The sequence below is a fragment of the Neolamprologus multifasciatus genome, chromosome 2 (assembly GCF_963576455.1).
Source record: "Neolamprologus multifasciatus chromosome 2, fNeoMul1.2, whole genome shotgun sequence".
Taxonomy (NCBI): domain Eukaryota; kingdom Metazoa; phylum Chordata; class Actinopteri; order Cichliformes; family Cichlidae; genus Neolamprologus; species Neolamprologus multifasciatus.
The window spans coordinates 26,963,748-26,985,893 of record NC_140440.1 but is presented as its reverse complement, the minus strand read 5'-3'; the positions used below and the strand labels follow the sequence as shown (position 1 = coordinate 26,985,893).

General features: G+C 42.2%; 1 protein-coding gene across 5 annotated transcripts in view; it reads right to left on the bottom strand.

The window, feature by feature from the left end:
• Positions 1-1,463: 1,463 nt before the first annotated feature.
• LOC146524534 (bifunctional heparan sulfate N-deacetylase/N-sulfotransferase 1-like) overlaps positions 1,464-22,146 on the bottom strand; it is a 52,652-nt gene continuing 31,969 nt past the window's right edge. For 3 of the 5 annotated variants that reach the window (XM_085179809.1, XM_085179792.1, XM_085179777.1), the window contains exons 2-15: positions 16,564-17,581; positions 13,587-14,069; positions 12,758-12,845; positions 12,202-12,356; positions 11,188-11,373; positions 9,904-10,032; positions 7,687-7,869; positions 7,144-7,240; positions 6,701-6,824; positions 5,667-5,841; positions 5,377-5,547; positions 4,091-4,200; positions 3,445-3,547; positions 1,464-3,358 (exon numbers count right to left, since the gene is read on the bottom strand). In XM_085179809.1, coding sequence (XP_085035935.1) covers positions 3,239-3,358; positions 3,445-3,547; positions 4,091-4,200; positions 5,377-5,547; positions 5,667-5,841; positions 6,701-6,824; positions 7,144-7,240; positions 7,687-7,869; positions 9,904-10,032; positions 11,188-11,373; positions 12,202-12,356; positions 12,758-12,845; positions 13,587-14,069; positions 16,564-17,109 — 2,670 coding nt within the window. In that variant the 5' untranslated portion in view covers positions 17,110-17,581 and the 3' untranslated portion in view covers positions 1,464-3,238. Of the gene's footprint in view, positions 3,359-3,444; positions 3,548-4,090; positions 4,201-5,376; positions 5,548-5,666; positions 5,842-6,700; positions 6,825-7,143; positions 7,241-7,686; positions 7,870-9,903; positions 10,033-11,187; positions 11,374-12,201; positions 12,357-12,757; positions 12,846-13,586; positions 14,070-16,563; positions 17,582-21,221; positions 21,307-22,146 lie in introns of all 5 variants that reach the window. The other 2 variants (XM_085179786.1, XM_085179801.1) reach the window with 2 other exon arrangements.

Genomic DNA, 22,146 nt, shown 5'->3' with positions numbered 1-22,146 from the left:
AGTGAGTGGCTAGTTAAAACAAGCCAGCATCTGAAAGGTGTCCTTTTATAGTAATGCAAAAAAGAAAGTACAGAGTACAGGCCGTATTCGCTCAACATGTTGAGACACCTTTGGTAGCACTAACCGTCCGTTGATGTTTGCTGGTGTTAGTTTATGCACAGCTCTCTTGAGGTCCCACCCCAGCAATTCAATCAGATTGAGATCTGAACTTTGATTAGGACATTTCTTTTTTGCCATTCTGTTGTAGATTTGCTGCTGTGCTTGGGATCACTGCGATATTACATGACCTAGTTTTGTCTGAGCTTTAGCTGCCGGACAGATGGCCTCTCATTTGACTAGAATACTTCAGTATACAGAGGAGTTTATGGTTGACTCAGTAACTGTAGGTGACCAGGTATTGTGGCTCCAAACCAAGCCCAAATCCTGTTCCCAACTGTGCTTGACAGCTGCTATGAGATGTTTGTGCTAATATGCTGCGTTTGCTTTTCGCCAAATGTGACTCTGTGCATTGTGGTGAAACAGCTCTACTTTGTCCTTTAGACAGACAAGACTGTTCAAAAAAAATCTTGTGGTTTGTTCAACTTTCCAAACTTAAGCTGTGGTGACATGTTCATTTTAGAGACAAGAGGCTTTTGGCTGGCAAAACCTTAAACAAGCCATACTTGTTCAGTCTTTTTCTAATTATACCGTCATGAACATTTAACATGCTAACAGCTGTTGGCCTTTGTTGTGTGCAGTTTCGGAGCATTGTACTGACTGACCTTTAGGGTGTCTTTGACGGGACTTTCACACCTGGGAAATTTGTAGTATTGTGTTACAACACACAAATGAATGCTATAAAACCATCAAACCACCAAAACTGCTGTTCTAGAGGTGATCAGACTTTTTTCAAGCAATTAGCTTTTAGCTAGCAGCAACACAAAGCTACTTACACTCCTTAATTCCTATGGACGGACTTCACAGGACTGCATCCAACCCTGGAAGAACCTTCCCTTTTCACAAGACTGAGCATTTTGACACTAGGCTCATCTTCTAATCTCAGGGGTGGATCTACATGGAGGAAAAGGGGGGCAACTGACCCACTGCTGTAGATCCATGCTCCCCCCACCCCAATTTTCTGTCCCCAACTAATTTTCTCAACCTAATTGTCTTTGTTTTCTTAGAAGAGATCATGCAATTAATAATTTAAAGTGTTTTGTGGATATTTTGTTGACATATTCATATAAGGGATTTTCACAACCTTCACTGAAGAGGTATGTGCCACCCAGCCTAGACCTCTTGCCCCCACCCAAATGTAGTTTTCTAGATCCACCACTGTCTAATCTTGTTTCCATATTCTTATATAATCATAGCATGAGGTAGGCTTTTGCATGACTTTATTAAATGAAAGAGCTGTTTATATAAAACAAACAAAAACAGCTGGAAGCCAAACAGCAGAGAAAGGAGAGGAAAAAAGATCCAACTACTGAAAAATACAGTGGTGTTTTATTTGCAAATTAAAAAGCACCGACAATATTAGTTACACTGTAAAAATTATTGACAACAATTACAAATCTTTATCATACAGTCCAGGAGATTAGTACCATCGTTGCTGTTATGTGTTATCATTTAATACTTTATATGGAGAGACTCAGTACCTTTGTACAACAGTTGGCAGTGAGAGGACATGAGAGGAAAGAATCTCAGCGACACACCTCTGCACAGTGAGGAGAAAAATAAAATAAAATAAAAATTTCCACACTCCCCCTCAGTAGAGCACTGACATTTCACACAATGGGCTGATGGAGAGTGTAAACCCAAACACATTCAATAATTTAGGTCTACAGAGGGTTTTCGCATTATTTACATTATAAAGTCACCGTCATGTGCATTGTTATAACATCAGAACATCGTACAAAACTATTGCAAGAAGAGCAGCTTTTTGTTACCTACGTTTGACATCTAGTTGCAGTGGTAACACCTTGACCGACAACCAAAATGTCTGAGCGGTCTCTCTGGGCGAACTGTTGGTTTGCCGGGTGACTTTACGTGTTTGTTCTGTTTTTAAATAAGCAGAGTCAGCTTTTAATCTCCCAAACGAAACCTCTTCTATTGAGTGACATGAAACAGAACATAAGAAAACATAAACAGCTGTGATTAAAAAAAACAAAAAAAAAACAAACAAACAAAAAAAAACAACAACAATGCTGACACCAGATTTTGAGATGCACAATCTTCTGAATCTTGTGGGACCAGAGTGTGGCGTTAACATACAGTAGCTAGCTTATGATCTTCTTCTTCACAGATTGTAGTAGGAACAATTTCGTGAGTGTGCTTTCCAGTAACCTTTTATTTTCAAACAATGTGCTTTCATCACCCGTCCAATGTTCCTGCTGTAGCCAATCAAATGGTTGTAAAACTGGCTACAGAGCATGCTAAGCTGAAAACAGTGTACGCAACTGTACTGTACATCCGGCCTATATGAAACCAATGGCGCTAAAGTGTTTAATTTTGGTACATTCTACAGCAATGCATTGCCATCCGCATTACAGAAACGTTAAAATCAAAGTAAAGAAAAAAAAACACTTTAAAAAAAAAGAGCCATGAAAAGTCCATGTGGTAATAGTTTAAGGAAGATTCTTGTCCTGGCACTTGTAACGTGATAACTAGATTCTACCAAGGCTTATCAAATAAGGCTACAACATGCAGCCTAAGTCAAGACTTCAGACGTCCCATTCTCCCTTCATACAAACACGTGCATCAAAGGCATTTGGAACCAATGTCTCTCAGGCGATCGGGATATCATCCATTAAGCCTGCTTTAATGTGCTCCTTACATGAAAATTCATTGGCGGGGACACAGGTGATGCTCTCCATCGCCTGTGTCCCACAACTGAAATTTCAGACTTTATTCCCTTCCTCTGATTTCCAGGAAGAAGTTCATGTGATGATAAGTTTGATTGAGGAGAACAGCCATGTGATTATCAAACACCGACAATTCCTCGTGTGCGTCCTCTTGAGTCTTCCCCAGTCTCTTCTTCAGTGCACACCGTTAAGGCTTCCATGTTCCTGGTTTGCCCACTGTTGCCCTATTTTGGAAGATCACAGTTGAGTCTTGAGTTGTATGCGGATGTCTCATCCTCAGATCTCAGTCAAAACAAATTGGGATCTTCAACATTTCAGGCCATGAGGCCAGTGAGCCCCAGCGGGGAATATTAGTGGTTCAGTATGAGGAGGTGTGGTTTTCCCCTGTGGTGCTGCTACCTGGTGTGGACCAGTTCTTCTCGGAGCCAGCTTGGTAGAGGCTGTCCCATCCTGTAGAGCAGCTTAGACAGCTCAATGTTATGATCCCTATAGTACTCCCTGAGGAACGCCTGGGACTGAAGAATGCAAAAATAGAGCAAATATTAAACTAAAATATAGCAATTAAAAAAAGATCATACTATAATGTGATAATTCTTCCTACCTCAGGGTCCATATCAGGGTACCTGCGTCCTTTACTCTTTCCTAAACACTTTGTCTTCCCCCCCTCCAGCAGCTGACACCAAAAACCTTTTTTAGGGTCGAACCTGGACGTAAAAAAACACAAGAATACACTGAGAAATAAGAAACGACTATTTAGAATTTCAATTCTAATATTGAAAATCTAAAATTTCCCCCAGTTACTGTGTTTCTGTCATATTTTCTTTGCTCATATGTCCACGTGCTGTTTTCTAGCGCGTGGACATATGAGCATGTTCGACGGCTCCACAAATAATCCCATTCCAATAAGCAACTTAAAGAAGTGTGATGTTCACACTTAGAACTTCCAGCATGTATTTTAGGAGGGTGGGAGAAATCTTTTTTTGAGCTGACAAACCTTCAAATTAACCATGAGACAAACACATTTTTAAAAGCCAAGTGATTTAGATTTTTTTTTAATGTAATGATTTTTTAAAATGTCTTAATTCTTTACCAGCGGGAGCTGTCGATAGCTAAGGTTTTTTAATAAGCTAATGACTCAAATCACATCTTTGTATTTACATTTGAAGGCAGGAAAGCTATTAATGCAGCTGCAAGTTCATTTGTAAACTTAGCAGCTGAAAGCAACATGCTGGGATGAAGATACTTACGCTAAGATCTTGTGGTAGTTGATAATGTTAGTGAGGACAAGAAACTTCTGGATTTTGTCCATGACTGAAGCAGGCTCGGTTTTCAGCATCTGTCCATCCAAAACTAACACCTGGGAAACAGTATGTGAACAGGAAGAGGATAGTTGGGTATGCAGAAAGCTATAAGACACTCTCAATGATGAGCAGAGCTGATAAAGGAGTTTTTAAGACCGATTCCAGTTTATTTGCTCATTTAAGAATCAGATTTATCGGCCGATATTTCCTTTCATATGACGCATAAACAGATTTCCATAAAGTTTGATATGCATAGTTAATTATGAGCATTTACTAGGATAATATGGCAATGTAATAAAAAACATATCTTATTTAAACTTCACATGAAATTGTGTTTTACGCTTTGCCCGACTCTGCTTGGACCAGCTGGCTGTTTGGCGTGTGGAAACATGTTACGGACAGGGAAGTTGTGTAGTTCCCTCTAGTGAGCAAACTATGAACACGAACACTATAAACATGGTTGAAGAGAGATCCTCCAGCCACTTCTTTATTTTTTAAATTCTAATTTCTCAATAGGACTAACATATTGGCCAATATATTAGTCAAGCTTTAAAAGTATTATTTATTATAAATGATCATATTTCAGAATTGCAAGTCTGAATACAATGATTTGTTAGCCAGAATCCACCAGAGCTGACTCTTATGGACGTTCTTGTTCAGTAATGACACTCACACTTAATCCTGACTCAGTGTGCAGCTTAGAGATTTTGAGCAACAAGTGTTCACTTTGCTGTTGAGTGTCCCCAAAGAGCAGCTCTCTTTCTTCAAGGTCACCCGCATTTGAAACACTGACTATGAGGAACACCAAAGAGAGAACAAGCCACCCTTACCATAAGTGATTTACCATACCTATATTTATACAACCTGAGTGTTAAATTCATTTAAATTCAACTATTAAATTAGTTGTATACTTTGTAATTAGTTTAGCATTTTTATTCTTTGATTTTATTTCAGTTTAGTTTAAGTGTGTTTGCTTGTTTTGGTTTAAAGTTTTGCCAAATTAATAAATAATAGAAGGACAGAAATATTCAATTCTTCTGTATTCTTATTTTATTTTTGTTAGTGTTCAAAGTCCACAAAACCTTTTCAGGTAGTTTTCTTTATTTTTTCGTAGTAGTGGTAAAGTTTTTTTTTTTCCACATCTAGTATTGTTTTAGTTTGTTATAATGACTTTGGGTGCATCTGCACATTTCCCCCCCACTAAACAAAGCATGAACCCCTCCCCTCGGTACCTGGCTGGAGTGGTAGAAATTAAGCCAGCGCTCCAGATGGATGGCATACCAGCCTGGCACCAGACAGCGATTCTGGAGGACCCGTAGTTTGACAGGAGCATCACGCCCTGCAGTGATGACGTCGTGGAAGGAATATTTCAATGCCACTGGGTCATCGTGGGCTCTTTGGTGCTGCATACAGACACAAAAGGTGAAGAGAGTCTTTTAATTGGGATGAAATAATTCTCTAACTATAATACAACAGCGTTTATTCAAAAGTTTGGAGATTAGTGGAGTAGCAGGTCACCAACCTGGTACCACGAGTAAGCTCTGTCTGCTGGGCTGATGAGGATGGTGATGATCTTGGCTTTGGGTAGGAGAGCTGCAGCCCTCTGAGCTGCCACCTCAGAGTCAAAGTAGTTAGCACTCTTCTCAAAGTAGTAGTCTGAGCTAGTATTGGAGGGCAGAGGGAAGTATTCCATATACCTAATGCATAAAAAAAACACACAAAAACACAGCAAAAAACATTACAAGCCGCCAGAGTTGATCTGGTCCAATTTGCAACCTGCAGATAAGGATTATTTCTCTGTTCACTGTGTGGGTGATTGACCATGCACAACAGCTTGGCACCCCGAGTACAAAAAAACATCTAACACTCTATAGTGTTATACAATGTTAATATTTGGGCAGCCCACTCATAGAAATTTCCAGCCTGCCAAGTAAATTTTGTGTTGGATTGTTTTCAGATTGTCTGCAGTGGTGCGTGAAGCTTCACTTTAATGCTGCTCGAAGTCAATTAAACCTGCAGGAAACTCAAAACAGTGACTCTTTTTTTAGATGAATGGGTGTTAATTGCGTTGCTGGTCTTGCTCTCGGCAATGTCACAAATGAGTGGATTTGTTGTTGTGAGGTGGCGTCGTTTGCTTTTTTTTTTTTTTTTTGCTTTTTACTAACATAGTGAAAATAAATTGCTAACTGCCGCTGCCACTTTGTGTTTTTTTTTCTTTTGATTTAACTGCAAATGATCTAACCTGTGCTCTTACCTAAACATATGGGAGAACGTAACTCCAGATGCAGGTGCAGCAAAGTTGTGAAGCAACTGTGACTATAATTATAAGTGAAAACTGCCTTTTTCCACTCACAGTCCGGCGTATATGCTAACACGCCGAAGAGGGATGTTAAATTAAGAGCACTGTGAACAGTTGCTGTCAGTTGCTTTGATGCTGCAGCATCACACCAGACAAGGGGGGGGGGGGGGGGGGGGGTGAAAAAATGTGAACATTAATTATATTATGGGGATATTTCTGACTCGTGAAGTGTTACTTACGAGTGTAAAAATACATACCAGTCAATGCCTCTGTGGTAGTTATGCCCATTGAAGAACTGGATCTCCTCAAAAGTCTCCTTGCTGGGGTAGTTACTGGTCAGATCAGGGTGCATGCCAAGAAACAGGTAGAGTGCTGTTGTCCCTGAGTGAAGAACAGCACAGCAAGTGTCACTGACATGATCAAGATGGTGAGAGGAAGAAAGAGGAAGTCTCTAACAATATAATTAGAAAGCAGATTTAAGTGTAATCTAAAAGACATCTACAGTCAACCACGGTGACAACCTCTCATAAGATAACTTCTGCTTTTGAACTGAATGGCTGAAAGTACTGAGTAAAGCTAAACATGTATATATCGTTTTTTCTGTATATGTCTGAAATAAAGATACAATAACAATGGCAATCGTCACATTTAATCACTTCTAGCTATGTCCTGTAGAGGGTGTTGAAGTACTGCTTCTCACCTGTCTTCTGAGGACCAATGACGAGCAGTTTGGGGAAGCGGTCACATGTTTTCTCTTTGGACCAGATGTCCTTGTGCCTTTTGTCCTCGCAAGGATCCTGTAGCCAACAGAAAACACATTGAAAAAAACATCCAGTGTTACAAATTTTTAACAGATATGAGAGCAACCAAATGGTGAAGTGGCCATCATTAAGGTATTGCGCACAGGCTTTGCTTGTTTTATGACACGGCCTAACTTGGGAAAATCTAACTACACGTTGCAGCGTTGCAAATCTCAACAACTGCGATAGGCCTGTGCGGTGGTGATATATGGTGTATACTGATTACAGCAAGGATGATACCCCCGTAATGGGCTGTAATTGTATCTAGCCTGCTCATTAAGCTATGCAATAGCTGCCACTGTGAACATATGCTGTTTTTCTCATTTTCATAGCTCTAAGAATACGTGCACAGACTTGGAGCAGGTTCTGGAATCGTCCCTCCTTCGTGAGTTTCAGTAAAATATAAAAAATAAGGAATATTACACTCAGTATGTTCTTTTCACCTGCCAGAGGGGATCTCTCTCAGATGGGAACAGGCTGAAGTACTTCTGAGCCAGCTGGACAGGCGGCAGGGTCTGCATTTTCAGGTTGGTCCATGTTTTGACGAACATGACCAGGCTTTTGAAGGTGTATAGGCCGAGGCGGTCGTTCCCATAGTTGGACAAATGGGTCATGAAGATGCTGATCTGCGAACGGAGAGGGAAACGTGGAGAGAGAGTTATAAAAGGGGAAGAAGACAAACAAAATATGGTCTGAACTGGAAACGTGGTAAACTGTGTACATTATGTAACTGTCTGTGATTATGGGAATTTGACAGGAAATAAAACAATTAGTTGATTAATTGATTAGTTCATGAACAGAAAATGACAAACATTTAGTGAGTCCAGCTTTTCAAGTGAGAAATGTCTGCCTATGTCAAACAAAAGCAAATCCTAACTCTGGTACATTATTATGAACACACTTTGCCAACAATACTACAGTACTGTGAAAAAGTCTTGAGCCACCTGTCTTTTAGAAAAATATTTTGCTTCCAAGTAACCAGATTTCATTGCAAGGTTTTATGAAGGTCTTTCACTTTTTCTTACCATTATCAGAGGAATGTTCTCAGATCAATGACACTGAACACTGACCTATGAATCATTCAAGCACAAAAAGGCCCCGAACTCAAGTGATGAACCAGTCGAGCCTACACATAACATAAGGCAACTTAGCAATTTTGAAGTGCATCTTCAGGCACTTTGTTACTTTGTGCAAACATGTGCAAGATAAAAGAGTTTTACAGATGTAAAATAGTATTCTGGCAACACAAATGTGATTTCCAAAGAGCTATCGGCATACCTCACCACAGTGTACAGTGTGCTCTTTGAAAAACCAAAACCAAAACATAACAAAACAGTTTAAGGCAACTAGATAACTGAAAGACAAAAGAAGAAGTGGTAAGCAAAAATGGTAAGCAAAATTACCCAAGAACTGAACTGAAAAAAGGTGACAAAAGGTCTTACAGGGTAATGAACGGAAACATTAATTTTTTTTTTTATTTCAAATCACTCTTGAGACGTACGAAGGGGGTCAGGAGCCCAACACAATGGAGACTCCGTCATGGTTCGAGGGGCTGGGCTCTTGTCAAAAGTGAACTATGAACACAGAAATGTATCGACAGATTTGGATCCACCGTGTGATAGCATCCAGAAAGCATCTGATTGGCAACAGCTTCACTTTTCAGCACGACAATAAACGCAAACAAATGGACCAATGCAGTAAACGCTCAGAAAAACCAAAACGAAAAATGCAGCACTATCAGTCATGGATTGGTCCAGACCTCAATATTATTGAAACAGTGTGGGAACATCTTAACAGAGGACATAGCAAAACACAGCCAATACCCAAAAATGAGCTTTGAATGTCTTTCGAGAAGCCTGGAGAGCTTTTCCTGAAAACTACATAAAAAAAAGATGACAACAGAGCTTGCCTAAGAATGTTTAGCCTGATGTGGTCAGTCTAAAATGTGACCTCCGCATGTTTTCAAATTGTACAAACTGTGGTTTTGCCCCGGATACTATTTTCCATTTATGCTTTACTGCATTTTCCTAGCAAAATATAAAGAAATGAGGGGTGGCTTGAGACTTTTGCACTACATTATTAAAAAAATAAATAAATAAAAATAAACAGATTAATCACAGATGAATGACTCTAACATTCATTACTATCACTATACAGTATAATAGACTTTAAATATTAGAGCATGCTGCCCCAGTTCTCAATAAGCCACTAAAACCTTCAGATAAACTTTTCCTGGATCACAGTTAATTATACGCAGTATGAGGGAAAAGGTTTCGAGCAAAAGAGGAAGTGGCAGTTTAAAAAAAGAAAAAAAAACTGTTGAAACAACACTTTATAATTATGTGACACAAACAAGTCTCACTTTAAAATTAAAGCCTTGCAAAAATTATCTGCAGACCAGACTAACCCATTTATATCATCTCAAACAAAACATGCTGACAAACACAACGAATTCTCAACACTGTTTTGGCTCCAGCAACAGAAGCTTTAGCAGCAGAGTGAAAAAAAAAAGAGTGCGCTTGATGCAGACATTCCTGTGTGACTCACCGACTAGTCATTGTCCCGTCCCTCGTTTAAATCTCAATTTACACCATCAGTAAAACGGTTTTTCCAAGCTCGCAAGACTATCGAGGTGTTGTGCGGATGTGTAATTGACTCACGGGGTTCAGAAGAACAGTGAGGAAGAGCTCTCCACCATTGATGAGCTTGTCCAGCTCATTCGGACTGCCCGGGTAGTCTTTGTAGAAGATAGTGTGCGTGAAAAGACCACAGGTCTGTCTGGGCAGCACCTGCGACACGAACAAAAACACAAAGTCACCAAACCAAGAGCGAGGAAACAAAAAGGGAATGAAGTTACACACTCACGTTAAAAAAAAAGGATCATGAGAAGTGCATTGTCACAAATAAATACACACCATCAGCCCTCCGCTGAGAGCAGAGCGAAGCTGTCAGTACTCCAAGCAGTTACCCCACACATTGTTTGCTTCCAATAACATTCATATTATGCAGCTCATCTAGCCAAAGCAAACCTCTTATTCACTCCGAGTCTATATGGAAATTCATGGAAATGCGTTTACAGTTTGGAGTGTCAGGGGAACTGAATATCAATCATCAGTAAGCAGTGGAGACTGTCCATTCAGACTGCTCTATCTCAAGGACAGGAACAGAACTGTGGGACCACACAGGCTGACTGAATGCCAGCACTACAAAGCAACTGGACTGAGGCTGCACTGCTTCTTATCAGCAGTGAAGGTCAACCTGGGAAAGAAATGGATAAGATCCCCCCTTCACCCACCCACCTTTTAAAACCTCCTGAATGTATTCTATTCATCTTTAATTTTGCTCTCTTCAGCACCAACTCGGATCTGAAGCTGAATAAAGTCAAGTGTATTTTTCTTTCTGTTTTTTTTTTTGAGGAGGGAGTGCTGACATTTCAATGATTGCTGTATGCAGACACTCACTATGCTGTTGCCAAGGATGTCAGTCTCCATTATGCTGCTGAGGCCTCCTAGGCAGCACAACCTAGACAGGTGTCTCATGCAAGACTGGTTCACTTGACTACATTATCATTTGGCACTCGATAGGAAATACAACCAAACAGGACCGGCCTTTTGCAGGACTCCTGATTTCAAAGATGGAAAATAATAACACTGTCATCACAATTATCATCTAGGAAAAGCGGGCACGCTGAGAGCAGTAGATGAGGGGCAAAAGAACAGGTTGAAAAGAGAGAGTTGGTCATAAGAGAGAAATAAATATAACAGAACCGAAGGAGGAGGGGGGAGTGATAAAATATGTAAATGGTAGAAGAGACCCCTGAAAGGGATTATTGGCTCAGAAGGTAATGGATGCTGAGAAGCCAAGTGGAGAGAAAGCTAACAAGCCAGAGGTAAGAAGATAACGAGGCTTTTTCCAATGCCTGGGTGTATGAAAAGTTGCCTTACACTGATGCCGCTATGGATGAAACCTCGCCGGAAGCGAGCAGGCTTTAGATGCGGGTACTCTTCTGTGCTGGTCACCTTGATGCCCCACACCTTCTTCCAGGCGTCGTACAGCTGTATGTGCACAGGGTAAACGCCCGAGTGGTGAGGAGCCACCGCGTAGCCCATGTTAGTGGGGATCCCCTGCTCCTGGGGATGAAAAAGAAAACGAGGCGAGGTTTAACGACACCCGTCGAGCTCTGGGGATATTGAGAATTGTCTGAATTTGAAAAGGGAGTCTGCGTTTTCTTTGCTGTGTTCACACTGACTGTATAAGCAGAAGGAATTCACAGGAAAACAATGCAGCGTGTGCAAATTTATGCAACTAATAACGGCCTCGCTGTTCTGTTGCTCATATTACACCATTTAAGAGCTCTACCAAACCTATAATTTCCCGTTGCTGCTGTGCAGTTAAATCTTAGACTTGTTTTTTAACTGTTAAAGGGGTCATAGAAGATGCGTCGCGCGTGCTAACATTGTTAGGGGAGATGGAAATCATTCTTTTTGAACAATCATTTTTATGAGTCTCTGTCTGAGGACTGAGTGAGCGAGCAGTGAGGAAGGAAAGAGCAGCCACAGCGAGATATTAGATAAGAGCCGAACGACGCCTCAGCAAGCCTAATTCCACAGCGTCTTCTTGCACAGAAGACATGCAGGTCCGAATCTTCACATCTGATTAAAATTGCACTAGTTTTGCATTCTTAATCAAAACAACGCAAGACTTTTTTTTTTGGCTACAGGCACAGATGCCCAAGATGCCCTTTTGTATTACAGACAAAACAGCTGCTCGAGCCACGTGTGCCGCTAACTGAAGTGAGCTTCAATCTTTATTGTTTTTGGTTCTTTTACTTGCGAAAACGTCACCAGCTCGTCCGAGACTGCCTATTTAAATCAAAACAGCAGGATATGCAAAAGTTAAGGCCGATCACCGTGTTTACTCAAATCAGCGATGTGACCTTTACCCCCAAGCTGACTCACCATGGCAAATTTCTTGTTGAGCAACATCTGCTCGGCCAGCACGGACTGGTTATGAAATAGATGGGGCTGCATGTGGCTCCACATGTGAGGAAACCACCAGAAATCCTTCACATAGGAAAGCAGCAGGTCATCTCCCAGGTCCTCCTCATCAGATCCTGGACATAAGAGAGAATCACATGGGAAGGGAAGAGGGGGAGATAGAGGGAGATGAACGGGGTTAGCGCAAAAATGAGGGGCGGTGGGTTATGAGGAAATTGAAGATATAAAAATGGGAGATGACAAAGAAGAGGCAAAGGTAAAATGGAGCCAGTGATGACAGGGAGAGGAAATGAAAGTCAGCGAGGCAAAGGGAGAGACAGAGTTCAAATATTAGAAGGAAGCATTTGAGAAATGAGAAGCAGGAAATGGACAAACTCAGGGCATGACAGAGAGGACGGAGAGGAGAAGCGAAATTAAAGAATATGAATCACGACTTCACCAGCTTGAAGTTTTATTTATTTTAGTTTATCTCAGCGTGAGTTAACTGGCAAAAAGTTCTCGTCGGGTTGCATCTCACCAGCGTGAAAGAATTTCCCTGAGAAGCCCAGATTGAAGGTGAAGTTGGGCACATGGGTGCGCAGCTCCCTCTGTGTCTCCAGCAGGGCCTGAAACAGTAGGAGGAGAGGAGGGTGAGTCAGTACACGATGCGCTGAAACCGGTGCACGAGCGCATTAATGAGAAAGCGCGAACACCCGGTCGGTCTTGTGCCCACATGCATATTTTATTCTGAAAACATCCAGCATCCACTCCCAGTTGCCTCACTCCTCTCCTCCATTCTGTTTGATATTTTGCTCTCCTCTGATTCGGGTGTTTGTTTCATTTGATCTCCGTGCTGGATGAGGCTCCCAGTGTACACCCCCTCTCTCTCGCTCAGATTTCTCCATCATGTCAGGGTGTGATGCGTCTCTAAAAGCTAGCTGCTGCGCTGCCAGCGAGGAGGGCCTTGATGCCTCTTCCGTAACTTTTTCTCATACCCTCTGCCTCCACATGTGAGGCGAGCCTGTTCTGCTCTGAGGGGACGCAAGCAAGGAGCTTTTCAACATTCTTTGTATGTCTCTGGGCCCCTGAAATATTCATTGCTGTGGAGCTTCTGTGACAGTGTGAGCAGTGGGGCCTGTCAGCTTTGAGCAGCCTACTGGGACGAATGCATTCAAAAGGAGTAGAGGAGCGAGAAGAAGGGGTTTCTGTATGACTGGCAGAGGGTAGAACATGCTATGTGTGAGGCAATTTTTTATTTTCCAGCAAAGGGCTGTTGAAAACCAGCAGCTGATGAATAGATAAGTGGGTTCAGTTTCTATTCTGAGAAGATGTTTTTCTTTTTTTAGCACTTTGAAACACAAACTCACCTTTACGTCAGGCACCTTCATGCGGGTACCCTCTCTGCCCACAAAGATGTCATCTATATCCACAAGGATGTAGCGCTCCAGGGAAAGCGAGAGCCGCTTCCCCGTCAAAAAGGCCACAGCGTCCACAAACACCAGCTTGTGCAGCCAGAAAGCCAGATTGTTGCCGAACAAGACCCTCTGGATGCCGTCGTGAAGCCCCAGGTCCTGCACCACTGACGGCAACAGAGCGGCATTCTGCCCCATCGACGCGACGCTCTCAGCTGATTGGGTCTTGGCCAGTAACACAGGTTCGTATGTCGAGTGGTTGGACTGAAAGACGGTCCAGTCATCTCCGGGGAGAGGACCTGGCAGCGGCTGCCCAGATCGAGTGATAAAGAGAAGCGGGGACTTGGGGTTGACCGTGCAGTCCTTCAGACCCAGGTTAGAGTGAAGAAAGAGGGGGAAGCCTTTCAGCTGTGCACTGAGCAGGCTGTTTTCATTGGCCTGATCAACACAGAGAGACAGAGACGAGAGAGAAATCACACAGATTCATCATACACTGGAGTGATGAAGACAGAAATGCATTGGAAATAATTCCCCAATTTCTCCAGTCATGTGTGAAATAAGGAATGTCAGGCCTGCTCAAACGTGAAGGCATGAGGCAGCTTCTACCTGCTATGCTCAATCTGCTAGGCCCTGAGATTGCAGTCAAAATGAATAACCTCCTGCTGTGTTCTCAAAGACTGAGACTGAGACTGAGGCTTCAGCGAAGGCTTAATGAAATTTCCCCGCCAAAACTTGTCACTCCCCGATTCTCTCTTACTTCATCTTGCACTTCAACATAACTCTTCCTTAGAATTTCAACACAGTGTTTGGGTGTTAGTTAGAAACATTAACACTAATATACACTGTGCAGTGTCCACACGATGGTCATTATATCTAAAGAAACGTTCATTTGTTACACTCATTTACCTCGAGGCTGCGGATGTAAATAAAGTGATTACCCTTGTCATTTAATTGATTTTTCTTTTCATCACATCTTATCAGAAACTAATATGAAGAAAGTCATACAAATACTAATTACAAATTTGGCCTGCTCTGTGAGGTAGACTGCATTTAGAGCCTGTTTGACATTCGATTTTTGAGATTGACAAAATTACAAATATTTGGTGAAAATCAGATTTTTTTTCTTTTAGATGCACAAAATATAAATAAATTCCCTAACGTTTGGTATGTGCAGTCATTTATGAGTCCCTATTAACAAACCATAAGGAAACCATTTAAATCTAATCTTGTTTATGTTGTGGATTACTCGTTTACGCTCCGCCCGACTCTGCTCCAATCAGCCGTTTGCTGTTGTGTTCGTGGCCGATGCCAACAGAGCAGAAACTCGGCCAACATTTCAGTCGAGCTCGAATTTCATTGAAAAGGAGCGTTTTATTCTCCGCAGACTACACGTGACAAAAAGTGTATTCGCTTGATTTGCTATATGATTACTTACAGTCACTTCATGTTGCACAACTTAAGTCTTCCTTAGAAATACAAAACAGCGCGTGGGTGTTAGCGAGAAAAGTTGACACTAACACAAACTGCGTAGTGTCACATCACTGTTTTTTCCATTCATGTGTGCAAACTATATGTTACATCTGTGATCATATTTAGTAGTTTTCAAAATCTAATAAAAAACAAATCAGCCGATTTTCTTTAACCATTCGTTCATTCTGGCTTCTTTACCCCAGCATCATTTGGAGTTACATTACCCCGAGGCTGTAGTGTAGATAACAACTATTGCAATGCTTAACTATCTAATTGTATTTATTTTTCGTTGTATTTTATCTTATCAGCACCTAATATGTAGAAAAATAAACAAGCACACATGCAACATCAATTTCCTTTTCCATATATCAGGCGCGCTTTATGAAGGAGATGAAGCCTCACTAATACACAGGATTTTTATGATTTCCCTAACAGTTGTTAGATGTAGTTATGTAGTTATTTATGAGTCTTTATTAATATGAGAAAACACTATCGATATATTGACAAATGGCTAATATCAGCCACTATATCAGTCGAAATATTTTATTTCATTTAAAAAAACAACTTTTTTATTCTGCACAGACTACACATGACCAAAATCATACCATATCATGTTTGCTATACGGAAAATTCTACAGTGTGCAAAACTCTGGAGACATGCTACTCGTGTTCACAATCACGTGAACCCTGTAGAGTTTTAACTGTAAACAACACAGAGTTGTAAATCACAAATAATCCAAATAAACTTTGTAGGGCTACATGAAAAAAGTAGCCAAAGCTAATTACAGATGCAGAGCAGATGTAAGTCCACTGTTGTACAGCTGGAGTCTAATTAGAAGCAATGCATCTGCGTCTGTAGTGGACTTCATGTGTATGTAACAAACTCGCTGATATCCATCAAGGAAAGGCCAAAACGGGACAATGACATCAATCATGCAGATGTGTAAGTGTACTGGTTGCTTTCTCTTTCTCCTTGTGGTAAATTCCGCCAGGAAACCATGACCTGCCTAAAATTTCTTCTACATCTCTAGATATTCTGTACATGGCTCAGAAATGGTGATTAAAACCATAACACCTTAGAAGAAAAAAAAAGCTGGCCTTGGGCAAACATAAGCATCTACGGATTTACTGATATAGAGGAAAAAGGGAAGAGCAAGAGAGAAACACAGAGGGAGAAGGAGGCTGGGGAAAGCATATCTAGATTAAAACAAAGCAGTGAAATAAGACACTGAGGAAGAAAAGAGAAGAAGGCCAGATTGCAGAATAAAGAAAAACATTGATACAGAGAACATAAGACAGACCGAAGACACTGGGACAGAGTGATATTGAACCAGGCAGGTCTTTCCAACTCTGTGAATCCCATCTCCTTAGAGACGGTGGAGCCAGATGGACAGGGCAGAAGGTGTGAGTGAGAGAGAGGAGAGAAAGGGGGGAGGCAGAAGGAGTGTGGTGTTGTCCTAACCTTGAAGAAGCCAATGATGCCTACTCCGTATTCCACACAGTATTTGTCCAGCAGCTCTCGGTTCCAGGCGTCCAAGTTGACATACTTGAGAATGTTCTCATAAATAACAAGTGTAAAACGCCCCTTTTCTTTGTCCGTCAATGTGGGCATGTCCCCTTTGCCAGGAGAGATTTCAGTCCGGTACCTGAATCGGCCAGACTCCAAAATGGCCACAATCTCCTGCCCCAGTTGAGAATATTGGCTTTCCACAAACACCAGGACAACAGGTTCTGTCCTTGTCCCTCCGGGATCTGCCCCGGGGCCCCCTGAGACAGGCCGCAAAGGCAGCAGTCGGGATGGAGTGACCCTTGGGTCATCGGTGTCGGCGGATGCTCCCTCGGCTCCGGACACACCCCCTCCTGATGGCTCCAGCTCCCGCTTGACGCCATATAGGAAGTAGGCTGAGATGAAGACGCTGACGGTGCAGAAGAGGAAGAGAAGTATCAGCGAGGTCTGCAGGGGGAGGAGACGGACCTGCCGACGGAGGCGGGTCACACATCCCAGCATCGTCTCACGCCACACCGCTCTGCCGCGCCGGCTCAGCAGCACACCTTGGGGGACAGTCTCTCTCTCGGTGTGGATAGAGGACAGCGAGCAGGGGATTCTCAGAGCAAGGTCAGCCTTGTTATGGAGCTAAATACAAGAAGCATTAAGATAGCAGCTGCAGGAGCTACTGGAGAAAGAAATGAGGCGGTTTTGGTTCTCCCTCATATTGCAGCACTGCTTATGTCACCATGGCAAACAAATAAGGGGCCTTGGACTGCTGGTACACACTTATGCCTCGCGGGGAGAGCTGGCAGGCCGAGTCACTGGTGGAGAAAGATGATGGAAGACTCCATCACCTGTCCATCATGTAAACCTGTCAAGCATGTCCTGGCTCGATTTTGCTGCACTCTTTTGATTGGAGAATAATCTCTTGAGGAAACAAAGGCCACGCAGGTCATCTCAACAGCATTCCCCCAGGATTAAATCTCCTGACCTAGAAAAACGGCAAGACAGAAGGAAATAGCGTTAAAATCTAACAGCACAAGCATCAGCTCCTATAGAACAAACAGCATATCACGTTCTTTTGTTGAGTGGGATTAGCCGTGTGTGGGAGATGTTGCATACTGGCAGTGCCAGCACTCCAAAAGTTCGCTCCAAAGTAGTCCTTGCATTCACCTACACAAAGTAAGAGCTGCCAGTTTTCCCCTACACACACGCCTAACCCCTGTGTGTGCAAACATAACACACACACACACACACACACACACACAAAAATCACCCGCTCACGCAGCCTCCACACAATCAATAGGCAGAATTTGAGTGACAAAGCTTCAGGGTGAGCCAATTCCCAGTTCAGCTTAGAATTGTGTGACTGCGTGCAAGTGAAGCCATCACCCATGGGGACATTCGCCTTCTATTTCTCTCAAATCCGCACAGTATCGGAACCAAAACGGAGAGAAGAAAGGAAAAACAAGCCGATGGAAGGGAAGCGATCCAAGAGCAGAGGAGTGGATGGGAGTGACAGACAGACCTGGCAACAAAAGGATCCTTTACTCTTGGAGAAAATCCCTTATCACACTCTATATACATTTCCATACCCTCAGCAGACCTAACATAATATACCAGCCCTTTAGGCAACCTCCATCAAGCCAAGTGTGAAAAGTAAAGCATCCGGCATGAGAATGGTGTGAGCGGGTCACTTACAAAAACATCATTTCTCCATTAAGACTCCTGGTGGAGAAATGAGATGGAGCATCATTACCTTTGCATGGAAAATGGTCTGACCATTAAGCGGGAGAGCTATTGCAGCGTGCACACATCCCTGTGTAAAAACCATAGATGTTGCATTAGAGACACATACCCCTCAACCCGGAGACATTAAACAGTGACCACGAAACCCAGCAAGACACAAAGGGGACATAAAGTAGATGTAATAATGCCATTAAAGGGTTTATTGGTAACCCGATAAACCTAGGTTTAATTAAAAGTAAGCAGTACGTCAAAAATACACAAGTGGCCGCGCTGAGCTCGGCTCAAACGGAATTCCAAAGTGGAGAAAATCAAGTGCATCCGGTGTCCTTTTAATGAGAATCAAGGTCAGCACTCTGGCAAGTGTCTCTGCCCCTGCTATCCTTCCAGCTAAGCTTAACAGGATGCCTTAAATCTGCCTCCTGCAAGAGCTGTGGAAGAAACCGCACGTCTTTTTTCTCTGAGTCGTGTCCAACTTCTCCCTTCATGGGGATGCAGAGACTAATGTAAAGAGAGGCCGTGAAAAAAAACAGTGGGTGTTCAGAGAATATATCACAGCGGTGCAGACAAAAACCAACAGAGCTGGTTGCTTGAAGATCCCCGGGTACCTTGTTTGTTCCTTTCTTATGGAGCCAGGGTTCGTGCCACAGCATATCAAAGTATGATTAGCCACAGGAAGTGACTCCTGATGGAAACAGTGAAGCAGAGGACATGACCGGGGTGACAACTATTACCACTGTAAAGAAGCACAGTTTTCTTTTTAGGTTTCTCAGCGTCAAGCTGCTTCAGAAATCTACATGGCCCCAATAATGAGGACCAGAATATTAATCAACAAACCTTATTCACTTGATCTTAAAATTGTATTACGATGATGGTGTTATGGTTTTATGGTCATGGGTTTGTTTTCCCAGCATTTGAGTTTTTGGACTTTCTAGTTTTGTTTATTTACTTGATATATATTGAGAGGTTTAGATTATGTCTTGTATTCCTTCTCCTAGCAAATTATTCTAGTTCTCTTTTCCTCCCTCCCGTGTCAAACCTCTTGCATCTAGTTCATTCATGTATCGTGTATGATGTTTTCCTCATTAAGTCATCAGTTCCTGTTTTACTTTGAAAGTTTGTGGTCCTGGTGCTTTGTTTTTACTTTTGCTTCCGTTGTCTTGTTCACTGTGATTTGGTTTAACGGTGTCTCATTCTCCGCAGCTGTTTCCACTCCCCCCATCACCCTCCTGTGTAGATATACTTGCTGTCCCCCCTTGTCCTCTGTTCTAGTATCTTTTCACCTCACCACAGTGAGTTCCTAGTTTTAGATTACAGTAAGTTTATAGTTTTCCTCCTTTTAAATGTTGTGTTTCGCCTTTTGGCATATGCTCACCTTATTTAGTTTAATGTACTATTGGACATTAAACTAAATAAGCAGTTAGCTCTAAGTTGTTTGGTTCAATCAGCATAGAGGCATGATTGCGAATACCGGCTGAAGTTCAAACTTACTATTGAAATGGAGAAGAAAGGTGATTTAAGTTACTTTAAATGTGGTATGGTTGTTGGTGCCAGATGGGCTGGTCTGAGTATTTCAGAAACTGCTGATCTACTGGGAATTTCCCGCACAACCATCTCTAGAGTTTACAGAGAATATATCCAGTGAGTGGCAGCACTCTGGGAGAAAAATGCCATGATGCCAGAGGTCAGAGGAGAATGGCCAGGCTGCTGTGAGCTGATAAGATGGGAACAGCAACTTAAATAACTGCTTGTTACAACAAAGGTATGCAGAGGAAGATCGATGAATACACAACACATCCAACCTTGAAGCAGATGGGCGACAGCAGCAGAAGACCACAACGGGTATCAATCATATCAGACAAGAACAGAAAAAAATGAGTCTTGATTTCTGCAGCAGCATTCAGATTGTGGGGTCAGAATTTGGCATAAACAACATAAAAGCACGGATATATGCCTTGTATTGGTTCAGGCTGCTGATTGCAAGTGTGGGATCATTTTCTTGGCAGTATTGTTGCCAACCATGTCCATCCCTTTATGTGTAGTGAAGCAGTCTACTTATGGCTGCTTTAAGCAAGATTAGACACCATTTCACAAAGTTCAAATCATCTCAAACTGCTTTCTTGAACATGACAATGAGTTCACTGTACTCAAATGACCTCTACAATCACCAGATTGTCAATCCAATAAAGCACCTCTGGGATGTGAAGGAATCTACATTACATGATTTATATCGCGGACGTGCAGCTGACAATTCAGCAGCAGCTGTGTGATGCTGTCATGTCAATATGGACCATAATCTCTGAGGAGTGCTTCCAGTTTTAAAGGCAAAAGGGGGTCCAACGTGTACCTAATGAACTGGCCGGTGAGCATATGTCAGCAGATATGCAGGAAGAAACATTGAACATTGAACATTGATTGAAATACACAAGAATATTTGTGATAAGAGAAACAACAATGTAGATTTAACAACAAAGTAACACATTTATAGTGGTCTATTAAGAACACGGACACTAAAGATTTATTTTGTTCTGACGAATAGTCAAATGCCAAAAGATTTGTTTTTAAAACAGGAAGAAACAAAAAAGAGCAACAAATTAATCCTAACCGGTTTGGTTGAACGCCAATTAGTAAAATGTTTCCTCCCCAATTGATAAACCTTCTAATGATGTATATATTTTCAGATTTCTCCATTTCCAGCCATAGTGGCCTGCCCCGATCAGAGCTATATTAAAGTCAATTCCTGTTAATGTGTAATCAGACTGAAGACATGCTATCTTTGGCTGTGTCTGCAGGGAGACAATAAGCACTGCTGTGACTTTAATGACACTGTTAACATGGCTTGGAAGCAGATCTAATGGCAGCGCGGAAAGACTGAGCAGACTCACAGGAAACCGCATTTCTTGCCCAAATCACAGTAGAGATGACCGCCTCCCAATGTTGACCTTCACACTGTGATGCAGTGAGCTACAGCTGAAGAAAGGAAGAAGGCAGAGAGAAAGAGAAGGTCTGAGAGGCGGAGTGAGAGAAGCAGACACAAATAAAGGGAAATCTCAAGGCCTTGAGTGCGAAGCAGTGAGGTCAGACCCGTTAAATAGAGAGTACAATACATTAGACCAAGATGGGGCTGAAGATAAAGCACCTAAACCGAATAATGGCTAATGGATCTCAAAATGTCTGCATTCCCATCTCACCTAATGTGCTACGTATACCTTGGAAGAGGCCGAGATAGAGCTGGAACTGTGTCTGTGCTCCTTTCTTCAAAATAATAGATTCAAAAATGCAGAGGGAGAAAGCAAGGGGGACATGAATATTTCATGCTTTGCAGAAGCTGATGAGAGGTATAGCCAGCAGACATATTGGTAAGGTGAAGAGAAGCCAAAAGGTTCACAGACACCACGGTGTTCTAGTCTGCCAGAGAGTCAGAGTTCTAACTCATGCATAAAGGAGAGGCAGTAGGAGACTAACGCAGATCCCATAGCCAACCTTTTCATTCTTGGTGATGGAAAGAGCTCAGACCAAACATGAACTCTGTAATTGCACATGTGGACTAAAGCCTCCCTAAATAGAGGTGGCAGACCAGAGTAGTAAGAAAGGAAAAAATGAAAGACAATAGCAAATGAAAGGACAAGTTGATCAACTCGTACAAGACAAGAGAAATTAGCGAGAGATTCATCCCAAAGTATAACCATCAATCCCGACGCTTCGAAAACTACAATTAAAGCACTTTGCTCATTATTTTAGAGCGGCAGATAGACACGAGGCGACAAAGTGAAATGTAGGCAGAAACACTAGCAGGTGACACCGGGGGCA